At 44.3% G+C, this 23,078-nt stretch overlaps 1 protein-coding gene across 3 annotated transcripts in view; it reads right to left on the bottom strand.

The window, feature by feature from the left end:
* The window catches only part of ASTN2 (astrotactin 2), an 898,930-nt gene that overhangs the window by 456,463 nt on the left and 419,389 nt on the right, over positions 1-23,078 (bottom strand). For 2 of the 3 annotated variants that reach the window (XM_082402209.1, XM_082402210.1), the window contains 3 exons: positions 12,142-12,226; positions 11,552-11,626; positions 10,666-10,803 (listed from right to left, as the gene is read on the bottom strand). In XM_082402209.1, the coding sequence (XP_082258335.1) occupies positions 10,666-10,803; positions 11,552-11,626; positions 12,142-12,226 (298 nt within the window). The remainder of the gene's footprint in view (positions 1-10,665; positions 10,804-11,551; positions 11,627-12,141; positions 12,227-23,078) is intronic. The other variant, XM_082402208.1, reaches the window with a different exon arrangement.

Below are 23,078 nucleotides of genomic sequence, written 5' to 3' on the forward strand. Positions count from 1 at the left end.
CAGACAGATGGATAGAAGCAGATAGATGGAGTAAGACAGCCCCATTTCTAATTCATCCTCAATATCTCCATCCACAGGGCTGTGTTTCTCCTGCATCTCAGCAACCAGAAAATCTCTCTTCATTTTACAGAGGAACATGATCATCAAGTCATCAGATGCAAAAACAGGAGGACCTCTAAATACCACCAAGTTCAGAGATGGCAAGTACCTGACCCATCTGTCACCACTCCCGTCCCATATTGAAGGCAGGCATCGTGAATTGATCATAACAATCTTCCCATCTGAGTCAGTCTGTAGCCTCAGAAATCCTCCCAACTTAACATCCTAGGCAGCCCCTGCCCATTTATCTGAGTTGGCACATGAGATGTCTGCTATCTGCCATCTCTGATTTAGTCCAACCTCTCAGGCAGATGGATACACAGGCAGATGGATACACAGAAGCCCAGGGAGGATCTTGAAGACATGGGTTGGAGTAGATGTTCAGCTCATGGTCGCCCCACTTCCTTCTATGGCTGTGTCTGTACACTGAGATCCTGTACCCTCATCACAGGTGACTAACTGAGAGGTCAGCTCCTAACTCATGTCAGGCCAATAGATTCCTTCTCTAGGATTCTTCAAACTGCAACTCAACGAAGAAAAGCATTCATTCTTTGGTGGTAGGAGTACAATAGTATTGGAAACTCATGACTAACACAACCCCACCATGGGGGTGTGAGTGGGGAGGAATGAAGCCATTGTGGGATGATGCAGAGAGGAAAGTCAGAATCCTAATGTTGTATAATTCCCTCAACCCCCCTCATCTCTGTGGCTAAGCTGATCTTTCACCCTCCCGTGGCAGCCTTCCGGGGCAGTTGCCGTTAAGCTAATTTGAACTGGGTTTCTCTCTCCTGAAACCAAAAACATCCTGACTAATAAAGAGCAGAAAGGGTTTCCATGCAACAAGTGGGAGGAAGACATGGTGTCATGATGATGGAGTAAAGGTCTTGAGATCAGAAGCCTTGTGTTCAACTTCCAATTCATCCTCTTATCAGCTGTACTATTTAGGGTCTTAGAACATCAGCTCCTTCATCTGTGAAATGGGGGGGGGGATAAAAATAGCCTTGGCCTTGGAAGATGAGTGCAAGGAACACATATGAGATGCTATATAAAAGCCTCTGCCCAGTCAGGCATGCCCAAAATGCTGCTTCTATTGCTGTCTTCAGTGTGGAGTCAGGACTGAAACTCAGGCATCCCAACTCTCAGCCCAGTGTACTTGCCAAAAACTCATACTTTTATGTGTCTTTCTCCCTTCTCTCTCTCTTTTTTCACTGAAAGATCTGCAGTCCCATTTCAACATCAGAAGTCCCATTTGAAAAGTGTTTAACTTCTAATGCAGATATACCAAGTCATTTCTCAGTTTCACTGTATCTACAGAGCCTTCCATAATTCAACATCAAATATTTATTATTACATTTATGAAACTTTTAATAATTTAGCATCTCCTGCATGTAAGAGAGAAGCTTAGCTAACTGGTTCCCCTTTATCCAACTTGGGTCACTTCAATATTTATATTCCAAAGTCTCCGTTTGAGTTTCATTTAGCAGAGGCTGTGCCGTGGGCCTCTGCTCCAGTTGACAGTCAGCGCCTGCTGCAGCCTCCCCAGTGGCAAAGACTAACAGAAATCTGGTGCTGAACGGTGTTTGAAGAGATTTACTGAGCCTGGGCAGAAACTCATCCTAATAGACTTCACTTTTATTAAGATCACGAAACTAAAATGAGGAGAAATATATATGTCGCTGGGCTCACTGGCTGAATGACAGGCAGCAAGGCTGTGAAGGGATGTGAGTAGAGAGCAGATCCATTTGGTGGGAGTGTGCAGGTCTTTATATTAATGCTTCTCGGAGGGGCTTCATTCTCCTAAAAGAAGGGAGGGGTGCAGTGGTGCAGGGCAAATTCCAACGCCCAAATCCCATGAGCCCAGCTGTGAGTGCCAGACAGATGCCCTACTGCCCCCAAAGTCTCCCCTGACCCCCATTTACTCTTCCACGAGCACGGAATGGACTTCCACACACACTCAATGGACTAAATGGTCAACAAAGAGGAAGACAAAAAGTCCAATGCACCTACCCCTTAATCTCACAGAGAACCCCTTGCACCAATGGTAGCCAACATTTACTGAGCTCTCACCTAACGGGTTGAATTCAAACCCTGATTCTGCCACTCATTGCCTGGAACATGTTGGGCAAATGATTTAAACTTCTTGTGCCTCAGTTTCCTCCTCTGTAAATAGTAGTAACTCCATCACTGAGTCATTGGGAGGAATCAGAACTAATGTATGTGAAGCGCTTAGACAGGGCCTGATACAAAGTAAACGGTCAGTACCTGTGAGTCATGATTATATCTGACTACGGGGCTAAGAGTTTAAATGTATTATCTCATCAGTTTGCAAAAACATCCAAAGATACAATCGCAATTATCATCCCCATTTACAAACTGGAAACTGAGGCTCAGAAAGTTTAAATACCTTGCCCAAGGTCAGCTAGTAAGTGGTAGAGATGGGATTTGAACTCAGGTAGTTTGACTCCAGAGCCTTCACTATTCTCTTTGCCCAAATCTCCCTTCTTCTGTGTTTCAAGCAGGTAAGTGGGTTGCCTGTTGAAGTCCTCTTGTCCTTTGGGAAAAGAACGTCTGTGTGAGTAATTGGTGAAGCAGGGGAAAGTGGGGGAAGCTTCTTGGGGCTGAAACTGTCTAATAAGGGCTTCAGAAGCCCACCCCTGTCTCAGCATCTCCCTGGGAAGGAAAGTATGCTTCTCGGTTGCCCACCATGCAAACACACACATACATACACACACACACACACACACACACACACACAGAGTCACTCATTTGCAAAAGCTGTCAAGGTTGTAGGGAAGGCAAAGGCAAGAAGTCTGAGTTTTACTCACCTCCAATAGGAGGGAGCGTCTTGAGTATCAAATCACACAAGGCCTCCATTATGGGGCTCCCCCAACCGGAGGCTCTGCTGCCCTGGGCCTTCCCATCCAGGTGTCCCAGTGTGACACATCACCTGCCTTGGCCGAGCCTCACCCCTGCCTACCCCACACACCCTGGTGTTCCGCTGCTCTTACCCTCCCTTACTTCTGCTGTTGATGCCTAAGGAGATCAAGAGGAATGCAGGGCATCCCTTCTGTGTCCACTTCTGGGCCTTGAACTACATCTTTTATCACCTTAACCCAACTGCATCATACAGTGATTTCCTTATTTGTACTAAAATGCCGACTAAAACTTCAAAAACTTCCCACGATAGGGTACGCGTTACGTGTCAGGTGCTGTACTAGTTACTCTGTCTACACTGCATAATCCTAACAACAACCGTCTGAAGGAAGCATAACAATCTCTATCTTCCAGGTTCAGAAATGGGGGTTGGAAGAGGTAAACTGACTTGGCCCAAGGAGTTCAGGGAGCAATTGTGGTGCCAGGATTCGTATCCATATCTGTAGGATTACCAGCCTATGCTCGCTTTCCTACGCCCTCCTCCCCTTCTGGTCTTTACATTTCCAGAGCCTACACAGTGTCCATCACACAGGGAAGTACCTAGAGTGCTTTTGTTGAGGGTTTCACCTTAAGACGGATGGCCCACGTTTCCAGAATACACTGTAACCGACTTGGGGTACTGCCTGGGCAAAAGCCAGATTCTGATATCTGTAGCATCTACACAGGAGCATCTGCTGGGGGCCCTGGCGTGGTGAATATACTCTCCTCAAGTGCCCTCAGAGTCTTTGCTGTCTCTAGGCCAGGTGGCCCAGAACTGAGGAAAGAGGGGGAGAGGGAGAAAATAGCATGAGGTTCCGTCTCCTCTCCTCTTCTCACTGTATTCTCTGCCACGTGCCCCTTGGCACTACCCACAAGACACACTGACCTGGACCCTGGAAGCTCCCGCATCAGGCATGCCACTTCAAGACCCCGTGCCTCATCCATGGAGCGGACATCCGTGGGTTTTGCCTTTTTTTGTTGTTGTTGTTCAGCATCCGTTTGCTGCCTGTCCTGATTCCCCCCTGCTTTCCCCCCTATCCTACCTGCAATCTCAATCCACAGGGTAAAGATCCCCCTATCCTTGCTGGTTTGAGAGTGGGTCAGTGACCTAGGTCTGGCTAATTTCAGGCATTGATTTGGGATATTGGCAAATGTCCCCAGATAGGCCAAACAGAAGCGTCATAGCTTAGAGGTGAGGAGCATGGAGTCAGGAGTCAGAGTCTCAGGATTCAAATCCTGGTTCTGTCACTTACTGGTTGTGTGACCATGGGCAAGTTATAAGACTCGCTGTGCCTCAGTTTCCTCATGCATGTAATAAGGCTAATAATGGGTAAAGATTAAACGAGTTCATTTCAGCAAAGCACTTGGGACAGTGCCACATAAGGAGGAGCTCTCACTGCTGTCACTCAGTGCCAGGACTTTTGCTTAAAGCTTGGGGAGACAGGACATCTCTTTACTCTGGCAATGCCCCACTGAGGCTGTAAGCTTGGAGCTGTTGGTGAGAGTGTGCCCGAAGAGCACGTTAACCCAGAGGAAGACAGAGATGAGGGATGAAGAGAGACAGAAATACTGAGTCCCAACAACACTGTAGAGCATATAAATCCCGCTGGACCCAAAGCCCTTGCCACCCTGGAGTTTGCAAGCCCTTCCATCCTTTGTTTTCTGTGGCAGCCAGGTGAGCCTTTCTTTCTTTTGCTGCCTAGTGCTTTATATGCATATGTTAGTGGGCATTAGAATCATCTGAAGACTTGTTAAGCCAGATTACTGGTTAAACAAGATTACAAGGCCCACCTCCAAAACATCTGATTCAGGTCTTGGGTGACATATGTGTCTCCTGCAGCTGCTGGAATAAATCACCACAAACTGGGATGGCTTAAAACCACCAGAAGTCCAACATCAGTACTGTGAGGCCAAAATCAAGGTGTTAGCAAGGCTGCACGCCCCCATGAGGTTCAAGAGGGAGAATCTGTTCTTTGCCTTTTCCGGGTTCTGGTGGCTGTTGGCATTCCTTGGCTGCGGTTGTGTCACTCCAATCTCTAGTTCCCTCTTCACGTTGCCGACTCCTCTGTGTGCGTTCAATTTCCCCCTGCTTCTCTCTTACAAGGGCACTTGTAATGGTATTTAGGGCCCATCCAGATAATCCAGGATAATCAACCTACTTTAAGATTCTTAACTTAATCCCATCTGCAAAGACCCTTTTTCCAAATAAGGTAACATTTACAGGTTCTAGGGACTGGAAACTGATACCCTTGGGGGTCAATGTCAGTCTACCAGAGATGGAGTCTGAGAATCTGCCTTTCTAACAAGTTTTCCAGTGAAGCTGAGGCTACTGGTCCAGGGACCACACTTTGAGAACCAGTGACCTAGTGACTTCCTGCTAATACCTTGCGATTTCCCTCAGAGGTCCTCTCCTCTGTGAGGCCTTTCCTTTACCTCCCATGTGAGTTTAACCACCTCCTTCCTCCCTTGGGTCCCTTCTCTGCCCTGAACTTTTCCTCTAACCTTTGCAAGGGTCACAAAGTGCAACACTGTTTTGTTTGCAGTTTTGTCTCAATGCCCCAAGATCTTTGTCTTAACATTTCTCTGTCTCTGATACCTAGCCTGGCACATGGTAGGTGTTCAATAAATTCTTAGTGCTTGGAATCGAAAGGCCAAAAGAACAAGGAACTCATCTTAATTCTATCCAGAACTAATTCAGTGTGAAAATTGTCACCAAGTGAGCAATGCTGGCTTGTATTCTGATGTCCCATTATTCTTTCAACATTGTGTGGGAACTAACAGTGTTTCACCATTTCATTTTCATTGATTTGAGATCACAGAAAAATCACTCAGGGGCTCCAAAAGCTGGGCTTTGCAGATGATTATTATTCCAACCATAATAGCAATTCTTGCATCTCTCTTATAAGAAGAATCAGCTCTTGGTGAAATTGTGAAGAAGGCCCCGTGTGTAGCAATAAGTGTTGTTTGCCATGTTCTCTCTCCATGACTATCTTTTATTTCATCTCTCAAGTCAGTCTCTTGTTCCGTGCTCCTTACTACACCATGAGATCCCTGAAAGCCAAGGTGGGTCTTATTCATCACAGTATTCCTATGGTACCTGGCACAGTGCCTGGCACACAGGAGGGGCCCAGCTAAGGTTTTCAGAATTGAAAGGAATCCGCACGCAATTTAACTAGAGTTCGCTCCTCCACCTTTGTAGCTGACATCATTAGTGTCTCGAATGCTAAAAATCTCATTTCCAGCAGCTTCCTGCTGGAACGGGCTGAAGAATGGGAGCTGTCCAGGGGAGAGGTCTTTTCCTCGGCCCTTCAACCCTTCATACTTGAAAGCCTTCTCTCCCACCTTAAATTCCACACAGACAAATCCTATGCACAATTCAAGGTTAACTGCCAATGTTCTCTCTCCTGCAAATACTTTTCTAATTCCTTTGGTCAGGAATTCATTCTTCCTTTTCCATCCCCAAGGCACTCTATGTGTACCGCACATGTGTCTCTTCACTCATTCTGCAAATATTTCCATATGCATAAAGCCGCTAGAACTACCACACCATACTAGATGTTATATATTCACTTAAGTCTTCCTCAAACCCCAGGACAAAGGGATTAATGCGAACTCTCAATACTAAGACCCTATCGATTTTAAGGTATGTCATAGATTGGATGTGTCCTTTCAGCAAAAGAAAGAGAGAAAAATAACAACAAACGTAATAACTGATGCTTCTAGAGAGTTCACCATGCACCAAACTCAGTACTTTACAGGTATTATATCCTTCAATTCTCAGCACTCCCCTATAGGGCATAGATAGTCTTCTATCCACATTATCCACAAGGGCCAACAGAGCTTCAGGAAAGCTCGTGCAGGAAGCAAGTGGTGGAGTTGGGATTTGAACTGACGCAGTTCAGTTGGGCTCTATAGCCTATGCTTTTTTTTAAAAAAATGAACACCCTTACCTAATAAACTTTATGTTTAATCAACATATGGCATGCATAGAGAAAAGTGTGCAAATCCTATCTGTACAGCTTGATGAATTTTTACAGAATGAACACACCCATATAATCACCACCCAGATCAAGAAATCAAATATTACCAGCATGCTGGCATGTTTCCCTTGAATCACTGGCCCCTCCATCACCCAAAGGTAATCCCTCTTCTTTTTTCTAACATCCCAGATTAGTTTTTACTGTTTTTTTGATCTTTATTTAAACATACATATTCATTTGTGTCTGGCTTCAATAATTCAATCTTATATTTGTGAAATTCATCGTTGGTGACATGTGTGGTGGTTGTGTTCATTAATCCTGAGCATTAATAACATTCCGTTGTTTTGTTTTATTTATCTACTTATTTTATTTATCTACCATCTTGTTATTGATGGGCATCTGTGTTTTCTTCCCCCAGCTTTATGGCAGTACAAACGAATGCCACCATCAGTATTCTTGAACATATTATTTGTGGTATCCTATTTGTAGGATATGTAGATGTTCAGCTTTAGTAGATACTGCCCAGTAGATTTACACAGTGGTCACACTAACTTACGTTCCTGCTATAAAGGTACGGTAGTTCAGTTGTTCCATATTCTCACCAACATTTATTATCATCAATTGTTTTGGATTTAGACACCCAGGTGGGTTGAGCCTTTACTTTTGACTCTAACTTGCTCTGCCTCCCCTAGTTTGAGATTCCATACTTTCATAGTAATCTGTCACAGACTTAAAAACAAAACCAAAAAAAACAACAACCGGGAAAGCACCTTTTCATTTTCCTTCCCAATCCTATTGGAATGCTTATCTCTTCCTTTCTGACGTTGCTTTTTCCTTTAATCTCTCAGTTGTGATTCTGTGGCATATTATTGGCTATCTATAATTATGATCTATTATTTATTAATTTCTAACATAGCATCTGACTGAAACTTATTAATTCTTTGAATGCCCAGGATATGCTTGCCTGAGTGGTGTCATGTCAAACAAGGTTTATTAGTGCAGCTTGGAAAACGCAACCTACATAGCATGGATTCTTTTGAATCGCAATGATTGCAATCTTTTATCTACCCTTGCAGTGAAACCAATGGGTATGTGAGAGGTAAGATGAAGATAAGACTTAAAAGGCTGTCTGCAATTGCTCCAAGCCCAGACAAAGACGTGTGGGCACCCCAAGCAGGATAATAATTTAGTGACTAATCAAACCAACATACTTCAAATATTTGAAATACATTTCAAATATTCTTCAAAGGGTTGAGAAGAAGGACCCATAATTGCAGAATATCATCCCCTCTCCCATCCTGAGCAACTCTGCTCTGGTCCCAACTCGGTGAAGGCACACCCTCCATGTAACCAGGCACAGCATTTTTAGCAGTTTACAGCATCTAATTGTTACTGGATCATGCCCTTCAAAGGTCTCACCCCTTTCAATTTACTACAGTATTTCTTCCAACTACAAACAATATTGTCACTGAAATAAATTCTAGTACTATACTTTCCTCAATTTTGTTTTACTATTTCCAAAGATGTTTCAGAGTCCCTGTAGGTTGATATTCTGTTCTTCTCCGTGTCTGGTTTGCTGTTTAATGTAATAATTCAGATTGGAGCAGAAAAGGCAACTGAATTATCCTACAGACCATGGTCATTCTCAGCAGTATGACATAGTACTCAAAGTTCCTGACTCTGCCTTCCCCACCATCACCAGTTTCTACTTGAACTCTATTGTAGTGGGAATTGAATTTATCTAAAATTGGTAATCCTGTACCTTTGGGAGTATATTATGTACCAGCATTTACACATACTATTTAATTAGTACAACAATTCTTGGGAGGTGTTTCAATGAAATAGTTAAGAACATGGGTTCAGGAGGTGGAGAGATCATAGCGTGAAGCTTGGCTTCACTACTTACTAGTGAAGGGATCACCTTTATGCCCCGGATTTTATTTTTTTTAATTTGTAAAATAAAAATAATGTTAGCATCACATTTGGGATTGATGTAAGAATGTAATGAGATCATGTTAGTAAAGGGTTTGGGAATGATCAATGGAGATGAGTTATTATTATTAATTATGATTATTATCATCATCATATTCTGTGAGGTAGGCACTGTTATTATCCTCATTTTGCAAAGAAATGGAAAGTTAGTAAGTTGCATGTGGCCAGAATGATATAGCTCATCCATGGTAGAGATAGTACTGTAACCCAGACCTATTTGACTCCAGAGGGAGTGTTACTATCAGCCAGTCTGACATTTATAGCTTCACTGAAATCACACATTCAATGTCAACAGTACAGAACTCTGAGGAAAGCTAGTAGAGACCTTTTTTCAGTCGATTTGAGACACGGTCGTAGGGTCTCTTTGAGAATAATCCTTCAACCAGATGGTCTTTTCTCCATCTTTAAAATATGTAATGCAGAGAAACCTTAGCACATGCTTTACTAAAGTCTCACTGACCTCAATTCTATCAAAAATGGAAATAATGGTAATTTGCCATGAATCAATTTGTGTGTGCATGAAACCATCTTAGTTCTTAGTAATTACCACTTCATTTTCTAAGCGCTATCCCTTTAATTTTCTATCCTTTTTAAAATTACCTCTTTGGAGAAATACCAATAAAAAATCATGCTGTGTTCATCCCTCCATGAAATGTTGAGAAGGTGAGAATAAATAAATTGTAAAGCAAGAGACGTGGGTTCTAGGAGCTTCCTATCAAGATGCCGTGGATATATGATAGCATCTTAAATTCAAAATGACCCAAAGACAGCTAGACATTAGAATAACAGTCACTGGAAGTATGAGGGCCATGCTTCCATTTTCCAGTTCAGGAGTTCATAAGCTGTGTACAAGCCAGTTCCAAAAGTAAAATCAGAGTCCATTTTATGTAACATTTAAATTCTAGAATTCTTCCCTTAATCAAATTGGGAGGGGGAAAAAAAAAGAACCTCCATTAGAAAGCTCCAGAATAGTGCTAGGATCAGATCTAAGACCACTGGTATAATTAAATCAATAAACATTTAGTAGCTGTCCGATATGTACTGGGAACTGGGGATTGAAAAGCTAAATAAGTTATTTTCTTTGACCTTGAGAGATTCGCCACATAATAGGACAGAATGATATGTAAGCAACTAATTAGGACACAGTAGAGTCAGTCTACAAGGAAGTTAACTACAAGGTGTAAAATGTGTAAGGAAAGATGTAATCTCCATCCTTTCATGAGTAAAAAAACAAATTCATTTGACCTTGACATTTCAAACCTATGGATTAGCCCAAAATCTGTTCCCGGTATCTGAGTCATGAGAGAAAGCACCTCATTCTCCAATCTTTTACCTTCATGACTCTCCAATATACTATTAAGTAATCATCTTTTATAAGAGAAGATCATTAAAGATCCCAGGATGAGCCAGAGAATGTGGTCGCCTCTCTCATGTTTTATATAAACCCCAAAGGAAAGTAATTATGTTGAAATATAAAGGCACTGAGGCCCACCATGGAGGTCACTTTCAGGAGTGTGGAGCATGGCATATTGGACAGTGTTTTTTATATATCGACTAGGCAACTGCCTACTTCAACAACATGAAGAGTACTTTTCCACAGGAGTTCCTGAGATCCCGAAACAGAGGGGCTTCCAGGGCTCTAAGAAGCCCGTGGTACAGGTGCTGGAGATGACATCCCTACCTGACATCTGCAGGGTCTTCTGTGACGAGCACATCGGTCTTGCAGCTGGCCAGGGGGTTGATGGACAGCTCCACGGGTGGGACCACGAAGCTTTTGCTGACAGGAAGCCAGAGTCCTTGGCCCAAGCTGAAAGTAGACCTGCAATGTAAGAGTTTCCATTGGGGGACTCCCTGGGAAGCAGAGACAAAACAGAAAAAAGGGGCCCCTCCACCCTTCCCTTCTAGAACCTTCTCTCACTCCCCCACCCAACTGAGTCCCCTGCATTCTCCAAGGCATAATGTTGGCCAACTTTGCCCAGACTTGGATGGTCATTTCTTCACTCTGTTAATCATTTAGCCCATGCACTGTTCTATGTTGCTAGTTTTATTTTCCTGAGTTTAAATCCTGATTCCCATTTACCAGTGGGCTTTGTGAGGAGAGGAACTATTTCAGCTCTGCTTTCCCAAGCAGTCCTGGTAGCCAGCAGGAGGACCATAAGTGACTGCTAAGTCAGCAGGGGCAATCTGCACAAAGGTTAAGAGCACGGACCCTGAATCAATTTCAACCAAAATCTGACTCCCAGTTCTGCCACTTAATTTGCTGTATGTCTTCATCAGCTTAGGTACTGAAGTTTCACACAAGATTTCATGGTAGTGGCAGGAAGAGGTTCTATGGCTATAGAATATTTTTAAACCACTGGACTAGATAATCAGTAATGTCTCCTCCAGTTCAAGTATCTCAATTTATGTCTATACCAGACAAATGGGAATTAGATTCCCATAGCAACCTGGGCCATTGCATGCCGGAAGTGCACAGGCTCGATAAACTAAGGAGGTGCGTAACTACACCTCCTCATTAGACCCTTCTCCATACCCCAGTGTCATGCCCCAACAGACTGTCAACTCACCTGAGAATCTTTTCAGGGGCTTGCTCCCCTGTCACCAGATCATAGCCCCTCTCGAGTGTCGTGTAAGGCCAGGGTCTGTGGGAAGAATTGAGACAGGGAAAGAAAAAGGGATAGAAGATGCTATTAGTCAGAAGCAGGTGGGATACATATGTGGACACTGTTTGGAGTAGCTTTACAAACAATCAAATTTTGCAGAGGTAATTACTGGGTAAGACTATTTATATTATAAAAGGCTCCATTTCACGGAAGGACTCAGCACTTCAAAGTCTACTTTGTCCATTTTGGAGATTATGTATAAAAAACCCAATTCTTCTTCATTAGTCCACTCAAGAGAGTGGTCTTTGATTACCTATGGTTTGGGAGGGTGAGCTAAACTTCAGCCTTTGTTCTCTAGAAGATTCATCAATCATGTACCTGTAATACTGAAATGTGATTCAGTGGGAAATAGGATTCACTTTCCATCAGGCTTTGCAGGGACACAACTGTTGCAGAGGAAGAGTCCTCTTTGTGGAGCAGTTTGGGGCATCTGGTAATGCCACAGGGAAGGTGGGCCCTCCACTGTCTCTGCCCCGATGTCCTTGGCCACTCACCCTTCACTCTGTCCCCAGTCACTGCGCACACACAGGTGTCTGTGAACCGGGTCAGGGGTGTAGCCTTCATGACAGCTGCACTCTCCTGTAAAAGAGAAAAGGATCTTGTGAAATACTGCCTGCCCTTCTTTCTGGTTTCCTTGTTTTCTTAGAAAATAAAGCAAGGTGGCTAGTTGTAGAAAAGGTCACAGAAAGAGGGTGTTCTGGTTTACCTGCCACTGTGGTTAATAAAGAGTTTATTCATTTGTTCATTCACTCACTTATTCACTCAGCAAGCCCTGACCACACTCCCTGCCAGGCTCTCTGCTCAGCCCTGGGGATGCAGAGGTCAAAGGTACAACCCAGATGCTGAAGGAGCTCATGGCTTAACGAGGGAAACAGAAAGTGACCTGGTGGCTACACATGGAAGTCCTATTTTCAAATATTTAAATTATGATAAAGTACACTTGCACGACAAGTGTAATCAGGAAATTGAATTCTCTCCACCTGAATGAACTACTCATGTTCATTTGTAAGCCCCAAAACAAATGCCACCTCCTCCAAATACCTCTGATTTCCCCTTTTGGAAAAATTATTTTCATCTACCATCTCCAGATTTTATTTTGTTTTGTTGTTGTTTGTTTGTCTTAATGGTTTTACTCTCCTCTTCCCTCCTCCTCTCATTTCCCCTCTTGTCCCTTCCCTTCCATCTATCCATCCATCCATCCACGTATCCATGTGTCATTGTTTTCTGGCCACGCCTTACACTTGGTTGCACACATCCCCACTAGCGTCCCACACTGCCTTAAGTATATTTTCCCATTAGCCAAGTTCATTCTGGGGGCACATGTCTTGTTTCCTGGTGTATCGTCAGTGTTCAAAATTCTGGAAGGGTCCTACCTCCTTGCTACTATTAGTCTTGCTTCACTGTACACTCCTTAAGATTGGGGGATATTTTTTGATTCAATTAGTTGTTAGATTTTCCTAAGATGTATTTGTGGAATGTTCCCAGATGCTTTACCAAAAATAGATTCCATTAAAAAACCAAAAATAGATTCCATTAAAAAAAAGTTTGTGAAAGACTGTACCATTCCTTAGTGCCAGTAGAGTATGATTCTTCATGAGGGTGATAACGTATACAGTTTTCCCTAAACTTATTTCACCTTGGAAGGCTTGCTGGTGAAACAAATCATAGGATTAGTGTCCTGTGGAACACACTTTGGGAAACACTGGTAGGAAGTGCCCTGGCTGAACTCACTGCATAGAACAGTGTAGGTGCTCAACGCTGTGAGTTGAATGAATAATTAACTATCTATGGCTTTGATCAATTTCCAGACTACTGCTGTCACGTTGCCATCTTCCTCATCTTCTGGTAATCACATTCATGCACATACCCAGATGAACCTGCAATTCTTCAGTCCTACAGTGATTCTGGTTGGCTTGACCCAAGCGTTTTCAAATTATGTTTCATGGAAACGTCTAGCTCAATGGGGGAGATTTAGGGACTTTGCACCTTTTAGATTTTAATGTTCCTTAAAAAGTTTTATTTTAAAATCTCTTTAATAATAAAAAAAAAATGATGGCTAAACGCTCAGATATTATATGCTAGAGTTGAGGACACTGAAGGGCACTGTCACTTTAAGTCTGGTTGCCAGGTAAACAGATTTTACGCAGGCCTCATTAAAAAAAAAAATTCTCCTGTCATCTTTGTTTCACTGAAGAGGACCCTGAGACTGTGAGTCCAGGTGCTAACAAGCTCACGCTTTTTACAACTTCAAGTCTTGTGAATCAGGATTTTCTCAACCTTGTGCCACCAAAACAAAACATAGCAGTGAATAAGACGCTAGGGTTAACACAGTTCTACAACTATCGCCCACAACTCCTGATTTCTAAGTGTTTGTATTTATGGAAGAGCCTTATTGTTTTCACTGATTCACTATAAATGTTATACATTTGACCTTATACGAAGTATTCCGAGTGTCAACAGTTTCATTTGTTTTATGCATTCCAACGCTGCTTAATCTTTGTAGGTCCAGCACCAGCAAGTATCTGGCAAACAGCCTGGGCTTAGTAAATGTTGGTTGAACTAAAAGAGTAGTAAGACAGAATATGGAGAAAAAAATGGGTCAGAGAGAGTATTCACAATATTCAGAATAAGACTGTTAAAAGGAGAAAGAGAAGAGAAAGAGGGAGATCTACCTTTCCCCTTCTCTGGATACCTGGTATATGAGAGGGGGCTGCTTGCAGGCAGAGATGCTGTCTATAGTTCTCCTCTCCAATAACATCCCAGGGTCTTCCACCGAATGCCTGGGCTGTAAGTACGTGCAACCTAATGGACTGATTGATTGTTGCCAGAGGTAAGGAAAATGGACGGAAGGAGTTGAGATCCTTGAGGTTTGGATGAGAATAATCGACCAAAGTGGGAGGGGTAGCAGTCACTAATGATGTGTTAAAATGCAGCAGTCCCTTCATGAAATATTCACCACTTTAAACACGTCTAATATTAAAGATTAAAAGTCCTGGGATTTGTCCTCGAGACTCCCAGGACTGATTTATGATCTGCCACAAGCCACAGCCTTCATGATTCATGATGGGAGAGGTAAAGCGGTTACCTCCGGCAAAGGGACGGGAAGTCGGGCTGGGGTGAGCCAGGAGCATGGTGGGAAAGGAGGCTCTTTCTACTCCAGGGAAAGGGCTGAGGTTCCTGTCTCTCCTCTCAGTGACTCAGGACAGGGCACAGGTCATTTTTTTCCCCTTTCCCTCCTTTTGGGAATATTAGTGAAAATGAGAAATCTACACAGAAAAAGGGCACTGCTGTATTTTTCTCTTTTCGTGTGTGCTTACTAGGCAAGTTTCCCCTGCCTTGGAACGGATCATTAATTACTGCCGCTCACTGTACAACAAATATGTATTTTGCAAATGAGAAGCATCCACCCTGGAGGCTGCGTGGAGAACAGGAAGTGAGGCAGAGGGAAAAGCACATGAGTGCTGGAGACACACAGAACTGGGTTCCAATCCTTACTTTCTCTCTCCCTAAGATGTGTGGTCTTGGAGAGGAAGTTGCTTCATGTTTTGAAGAGGTCTCAGTTGTCTCATCTATAGAATGAGAATGACAGTTCTGCTAATCTCTCAGAGCTGATATAAGAATAAATTGAAGTACTGAAGGGTAAAGCTCATGGCTCATGTAGAAAGTGAGTAGACGCTCAACAAATTCATTCCCTCCTCTTTCCCTTTCATTCCAAGATGGCAACTGGGTTCTGACATATGCTGACACATTAACTCTACGGACACTGGGTAGGTAACCTCCTCCTTGCTGGGACTTAGTTTCCCCATCTGCAAAATGGAAGCTTGGAGTAGATGTTCATCAGTTCTGGGCCCCAGTGAGAGCCAGTCATTTCCACTGCCTTTCCGAATCGCTCACATCTAGTTTTCTGAATACCCTTTGTTTTAACCTTAACTCTGATCACTCTTAGCATTTGGGTTGGGTGTCTCCAGCAGGATTTTCCCTCAATGCCATGACTGTTGGCTTTATTGGCTCCCATTTTCCATTTTGCTGGCTCAGCGACCTCTCTACTATTCACAACCAAGCATTTACTTCTTGCAAGATGCAAGCCTCTGACAGCGGGAGCTGAGGATTAACCCCTTCCCTGGGGGGGTCCCATCCTCAATCCTGCCTTGGTATACCCAGGCCAGCCAGGCTGCTGAAGATCAGCTCTCCAGGGACATACGTTTACACGCTTTCCCTGTGCTGACTGTGAATGCCCGCGCTCCCTGACTCTCTCACCACAGCAGATGCTCCCTGGAAAAACGGATGGGCCCCATCTTGCTCACCACTGCGTCCAGCACCTGCTGCCCTACCCGGTACATAAATAAATGAGGGGGTATCCTTCACAATAGTAATGCCTATGCCTATAGGATAGGGACATTTTGCCTATTTTCCCCACTAAACTGGGAGTCTCTTGATTGCAGAAACCTTTTCTTAATCATCTCCATATCCTAGTAGTCAGTATCATACCTGATGAAGGGTAGGTGACTCATTTGTTGAATGAATGAATGAATGAATGGGTGAGTGAATACGTGAATTAGTGAATACATAAATATACGGTAATCATCGTGAATTCAGGTTGAGTTCCTTTAGCATAATGATGATTCTGCTGAAGACTGGAAGAAACTTTCTTACATCCATGACAGGTATTTGCCAAGGAAATGGAAAGTGTAAACATGAATGCTGATGAAATGGCTAAAACAGAATTTCTATTTCACATCAGAGTAGAAAAAGGCTCATAAAGATCATCTAGTTCAAATCTTCCCAGCTTCATTTTTCAGATGGGGAAACTCTGGCTCAGAAAGTGAAGACAGGGCTTCCCTGGTGGCGCAGTGGTTGAGAATCTGCCTGCCAATGCAGGGGACACGGGTTCAAGCCCTGGTCTGGGAAGATCCCACATGCCGTGGAGCAACTGGGCCCGTGAGCCACAACTACTGAGCCTGCGCGTCTGGAGCCTGTGCTCCGCAACAAGAGAGGCCGCGATAGTGAGAGGCCCACGCGCTGCGATGAAGAGTGGCCCCCACTTGCCGCAACTAGAGAAAGCCCTTGCACAGAAACGAAGAGCCAACACAGCCAAAAATAAAAAATAATAAATAAATAAATAATTTAAAAAAAAAAAAAGTGAAGACATTTAGCCAAATAACTGTAATAGCCTCTTGGCCAGTCCGGATTAGCACCCAGGACTCTTGGTCATTACCTCAGCGTCCTTTCCACTACACTAGTGGTCTCAGTAGTTTAATACACCCAGCAACATTTTCTTGCATTTTTTTTTTTTCTTTGTACGCCTCTGACGTTTCTGAGTTTCCTATAATGTATCACATTTAAAACCAGAAATTATTTTTTAAATATGATGATTTTTAAATACCCTTAACACCTTAAAAACATACATTTATAAGTGATTGGTAATGTAGACCTTAACAAAGAGTTTAATCTCTTCGTTAAAGTGGCTCCCATAAGGGAATTCAACTAAGTGGATTTTCATTGTGCTAGTTACTAGAACTCTATATTATCAGTTATGGATGAGTTGCATTGGTTTTAAAATATTCACCCTTTACGTCTCTCAACCCCCATTTATCGAGTTCTCATTTTATGTTATATGTGTTCTCACTCCATAAACTCTTGGGTGAGAACAACGGAATCCCTCAATTATGAACAATCTGAGTTTCTCTTGCGTGGGGCTCCCCTAAACCACTTCAAAGCGGACGGTGCCTTCGTGCCAATCATATGAAGCCAGCAGACTGGTGAAATAGTTCAGAGTGTGCGCCCTAGAATCCTCTTGTTTTGTCCTGGATCTGCCACTGAGAACTTGCATGAACTTCAACAAGTTGCTTCACCTCTCCGAGTTTGTTTCTTAATCGGTAACGAGGCTGATATCACCTATTTGCTGGAAGATCGGTGATGCATTTGAAAAGTCCTCAGCACAGTCTATGGCGTATTTCTCCTTGCTGAAAACGTCATTAGCTATGTCAGTGTTTTGGTTATTTTTTTTTTTTCCTGGACAGGAGGGGCCACTTTAGCATCTTGTTTTACTGGAAAGAAAAGGTGCTTTCTAGATGAACGATGGTCTCAATTTCAAGGTTTGCCCTGTGCAAAGCAAAGCGAAAGGAACTTCGGTTTCTTTATCTGTTTGTTTGGGGCAGCTTGAAAGAAATAATCTCCCAGGCTGGTCCCCTGTTCTCAGAAACACCTGTTGCCTTGGTCTATGGCCTCTTCTAGTGAAGGACACACAGGTACGAATAAGGGCGTCAGCCAGAGGGTCTTGCCTCCTCTGTCTTCCACAGCTCAGAAGAGCTCGTCGCCTGCCTGTGAGAGTACGAGATAAGTGCAAAGACTTCTTCCCAATCCCACCCGGTGGTCTGGCTCCCCTCCTCCCACCCTGTTATCCCCTTACGATTCCATTTTCACTTGCTTCCGACTCAGTCGTCACTTATCATCGCAGGGCAGGGACACTGGCTGCTGTTCACTGTCCTATTCACGCTTCTTGTCGCTGCAGCTTGAAAAGGCCTCACCCCGGGCCTCAGAACAGTGAGTGTGCATGTCATCCTTCCCTATTCTGACTCCGACGGGGCCCCCGTGCGCCTCTGCACTTCTGTGTCGCTGCAGCCCAGCTCAGGGCCAGGCATGCGGTGGGGGAGGCATGCGTTGGGCATAACATGACGGGGGGTGTGCTTTGTGCTAGGAGTGGTGGAAGACGCTTGACATATGTTATTGCATCTCATCTCTCAGGCCATACCCATGACCAGTACCAGGAGGAAGGCACTCTGTCCTCACTGTAAAATAAGGAAACTGAAGCTCAGACTCAACTAGTCACTTGCCCAAGGCTGTAGAGTCAGGTCTTCAAAGCTCCTGCTTTCATACACTCACAAACATCACAGCAATAAACATAACCACAAGGGCAAGAGCAAGGGGAGTTGCCTTGAATTTGACAATTCTCATGAGCGAGACACAGGGTTTAGGGAAGAAGAGGCAGCTCCAACCCGCCCACGTTGAAATTGGCATCCTGCTGATTTCTAAAATTCCACTATAACTAAAGGTTAAGAATTGCTCTTGCAAATAAGCCCTGTCCAAAAGCAAATAAAAAGTAAATACTTTATATATGGATTGCATTGAATTAATAGGACCCACATAATGAAGCGTTGTTGGGCTGATTTCTAGCTAGCAGGGGTAAGCCTCAAGGGAAGCATCATACCTTCTGTTAATTGAGCATCTACTATGTACCAACCTTACCCAAGTGATTTTTGACATCCATGACAACACTGGGAGGAAGATGTCACTGGCTCCTTTAAATGATATGAAACTGAGGCTTGGAGAGAGTGAGTATGCTGCCGAGAATTGTGAACAGAGGAGCAAACGTCCAAGTCCAGGACCTTTCTGACTCCTTCCCAAGCCATGTGATGGCTCTCTAAGAGGACATGCTTTCAGAGAGTCTGGACAGGCATAGGAGATCAGGGGGTGCTGAAGGAAAATTTGTCCCGTGGTAGACTGAATTATTGGTGTCAAGTCCTCATTTCTCTAGAGTAGTATTACGCATTCACATCCTTGCCATGCCTGATTGTGAGAAGAATGAGATTTCTTCCCTATCCTGTCTTCAGGCTTGGCTTAGGACTTGCTTTGGCCAGTGGGTTGGTAGCAGACATGATGCGAACTAAAGTTTGAACTGTGCTGTGGCTGGGCTTGCTCTCTTGCATTCCTTCCTCTTGCCATGAGAAAACCACATTCCAAGCAGTGGCTGGTCCAAGGAGGATGAGGGTTACATAGAACAGAGTGGATGCAACCTGAACTTGGAGCCAAGTGCAGCTGAGTCCCAGGTGGATCAGTCCACCCAGACGTGGAACAAAGGGGAAAACTGCTTAGAGCTGTGGACAGTAAATACCGTGGTTCTTGTTACGCAGCATCAGTGTAACGAAAGCTGCCCAATGCACCTTAAACCTGTTATTTCCCTCTTCCCAAACTGGAAAAATCTCTGACTGGACTCTATTTTTTTTTAACCCTTAGTATCCAAATGGCACCTGAATCCCACTAATTCTGCTCTTTTTTGTCACTTGGATCCATTCCTTCCCATCTCTCCTTGGTGCAGGCCCTGAACATTGTGTCCATGCGCACTACTGAAAAAATCTTATCACTGGAAACCTGCTTTCAGTGTCTGCCCATCAATCTAAGTGGTGGCCAGTTACCTTTTCAAAGAACAGTTGCACCCATGGCTCGTTCTAAAAACGCTCCAGGGACTTTGAGTTGCTTTCACAATACACTTCATATGCCCTAGTCTAACCTTCAAAGTCCTTCATGACTGGCCCAGGCAATCTTCCCCCTTATCAATTACTCTCCCTCCCTGTACCTTTCCTGCTCTAACTTCCCTTGAGTTTCCCGATAAGAACAGGGCTGTGTGAGACTCAGTTGCAGACCAGGACCTGCTTCTTGCAGCAGGTCTGCCCTGATCCTAATTCTTGAGAAAAGCAGAGCCTGAGAATTGGAGAGGGATGTATTCAACAGAAGAGAGACCAGGGGTTGAGAGGGAATATGAAATGAAGGGAAAGTTAAGTGGCAAAATAATTATTTAGAGAAGAAATGAGATCATTTGGGCAGTTTTGAATGTAAGCAATGTCATCAGGGAATACACTGTACAGTGCTGACCCATCTGCAAACTTGGGCAAATCACTCTACTTTTCTAGGCCTCAGTCTTCCCATCTGTAAAATGAGTAGCTAGTACTCAGAGATCCCCAAACAGCCTTCCAAACCTTGTTCAGATTCCTTGATTCTACCTCTAACATGCTCTACTCTTGTGTCTTGAAGTCAGCATTTCCCTAGGGATTGGAGGGGGAGGCAGGGTATGTATGGAAGGGTTGGGGGTTTTGAAAATAGAGGCTTGGGAGGCAGAGAAACATGACTGGAGTGAAATAACAAGAGGATATAATTCAGACCTTTATGAAGTGAAGAGGACTTCTTTAGAAGTCAACTCAGCCAAACGTGCTGAGTGACCTGGGCAGGTCCCCTCCCTCCCTGAGACTTGGTTTCTCTATCTGTACAGTGAGGAGGTGGGTCTTGATGACATCTTTAGGAACCTTGTGTGTGTGTCTCTGATGTCCCCTTTTTCCTTACAATGCTGGAGTGAGATGTTTTGGCCTTGTTCTTCCCAAAGCATTTGAGACAAACTTGGATGCCTGCATTTCAGCTGCCAGGCCCTCATTGCCTTTCATAATCATGCCTTTGAGAGCAAGAAGAAAGAAAAAAATAGAGGCCAAAAGGTTGTGGCAGCACAGGCTGGTGACCGGGTCTGATGGAGATCACAGTCCTTAATCAAGGATACATGGGGATTAACTGGCTATTGACTTAGCTCATGTGGGCAGCCCATGTGGGATGGCCTGGGCCCTGAAAGGCCACCGGCCAGGCCACGCCGGACCCTGACTTCAAGGTCTCAGCCATGGTGACCCCCCTCAGCCAGCTCCATTCCCTCTCTTCCCAGCCTCCTCCATCCCTGAGTGCAAACCCCCACACAACTATCTACAGATGAGTGTCTGGGGGGAACGCATAGGGGTAAGAGACTCCCTTAAAATTATGGCTGATTGAAGATTGAGAGGGGTGAAGAAATCTCACTAGCAGCCTGGAACAGATACAGACGCAGACATCTCCAATAACCAGGAAGGATCTGGTTCCAGTTAAGCAACGTGGGGTTACTAAGAGGGATACACAGAGCTGTGTCTGCTGGGCAAGGGGCTGCCATCTCCCACCACCACCCCGCAACCTCCACCCCAGAGCCTGCCTCATCCAAGCTTCTCAGATCAGCCTGGAATGGGTTGAGGGGGAAGTCAAGGGTCATCGACCTATGAAGGTGAATGGCATCAACCCGGAATCAAAGCAATCTGAGGCTGAATCCTAGGTCTACTATTTATGGACTGAGTGGCCTTCACGCCAGTGAAGATGGAGGTAATAATAAGAGGGAACTCTGAGATCCCTAACTGCCAGGCAGTGCTGGAACTTCTCTATTTATATTAATTCATGTGACCCTACAAGCCTATGAGGCAGGTTCTATTTTCGACTCCATCTTACAAATGAGGAGACTGAGGCCCAGAGGGGTTAAGTAACTTGTTTACCTAGAGTCACAAAGCTAAGAGGATCGGAATCCAGTGGGCCTGGTTCCAGAGACAGTGCTGCTGTCTCCAAGCTGCAATACCTCTCTCTCAAGGGGAAGGAGGAGTTTTCCAGACAGAGGAAATGATGGGTGCAAAGGTAGGTCAGGGCACAAATGGGAAATCACAGGCCCTTTTGTTTCTCTAGATCAGCTGGTCAGGCACTGAGAAATTCCACCCTAGTTCCACAAGTGTGGGGAAACAACCCCTGGAAACCCACATATCCCCTCTCAAATCAGTCACTCCCAAATGCCGAATCCAAGCATTCTGCATGGAGAGAGTCAGTTTACAGCAGAGAAGACAGGAACTGGGGTTAGAACAGGCTTCAAACTGCATTTGTCACCCAGTGGCTCTGTGACTTTGTATTGAATATAATTTCTTGTCTCTGGCCAAGACTCAAAGTTTCCTCAATTCTACACTGAGGTTAATCAGGCCTGCCCTTTGCACTGAATAACACCAAGGATGCTCTGTTCCCAGTATGGGCTCCAGAATCATAACGTGCTATCGCCATGATTATTATTAGGGAGTTGGTTGTCTTAATGTCCTTTCCTGACCATAGCTTTTATCTTGTACCCCTTGGTTATAATTTGGGGAAAGGACAAGTTTAAAAGATGTGCATGGATCTCATTCAGCATGTGTTAATCCACCCAACCACTCTGTGAATCAGGTGCTAATGTCCTAATTTTACAGGTGAGGAAACTGAAGCTCCCGGGGTTAAGTGACTGGCCTCCAGATGATAAAGTGGGAAAGCAACAGGGTCAGGATTCAAACCCAGTCCTGCGTGACTCTGGAGTCAGAGCTCCCCGACAGGATGCCAGGTAAGATGGAGGAGTTCAACATGACCCTGTGTCTCACTCAAAATGACCCACCTTGGTGGCTCTCCCTGGCCGCCTATCACACCTGTGCTGGGGGTAGTCATGCCACGGGACCCTGCGGCTCTGTTTCCCCGCCATTTAGCGGGTGGCCTTGCTCAAGCCCCTTCATCTCTCTAAGCCTCATCCTTCTCTTCTAGAAGACGGGGAACAGATGCCTGTCCTCTCCCATTCACAAGGATGCTGTGAGGATAAAATATAGACTCAGACTCATCCTATTCAGAACACATGATGATTAATAACACTGCCGTCCCTGCCGCCTGCACAAAACCTGAAACAGCAAAGTGAAATATACAAAATAAATTAAGCAGAGGGTAATTATTCATTTTGCAAAAGAGTTCTTCACTCCACAAAAAAAGAGGCATTGATCTTTTTTTCCCAAGCATCAGCTATCTTTGTGAGTTTAAAGTCAAATTT

The sequence above is a fragment of the Balaenoptera borealis genome (genome assembly GCF_965194805.1).
Source record: "Balaenoptera borealis genome assembly, chromosome: 8".
Classification (NCBI taxonomy): Eukaryota; Metazoa; Chordata; class Mammalia; order Artiodactyla; family Balaenopteridae; genus Balaenoptera; species Balaenoptera borealis.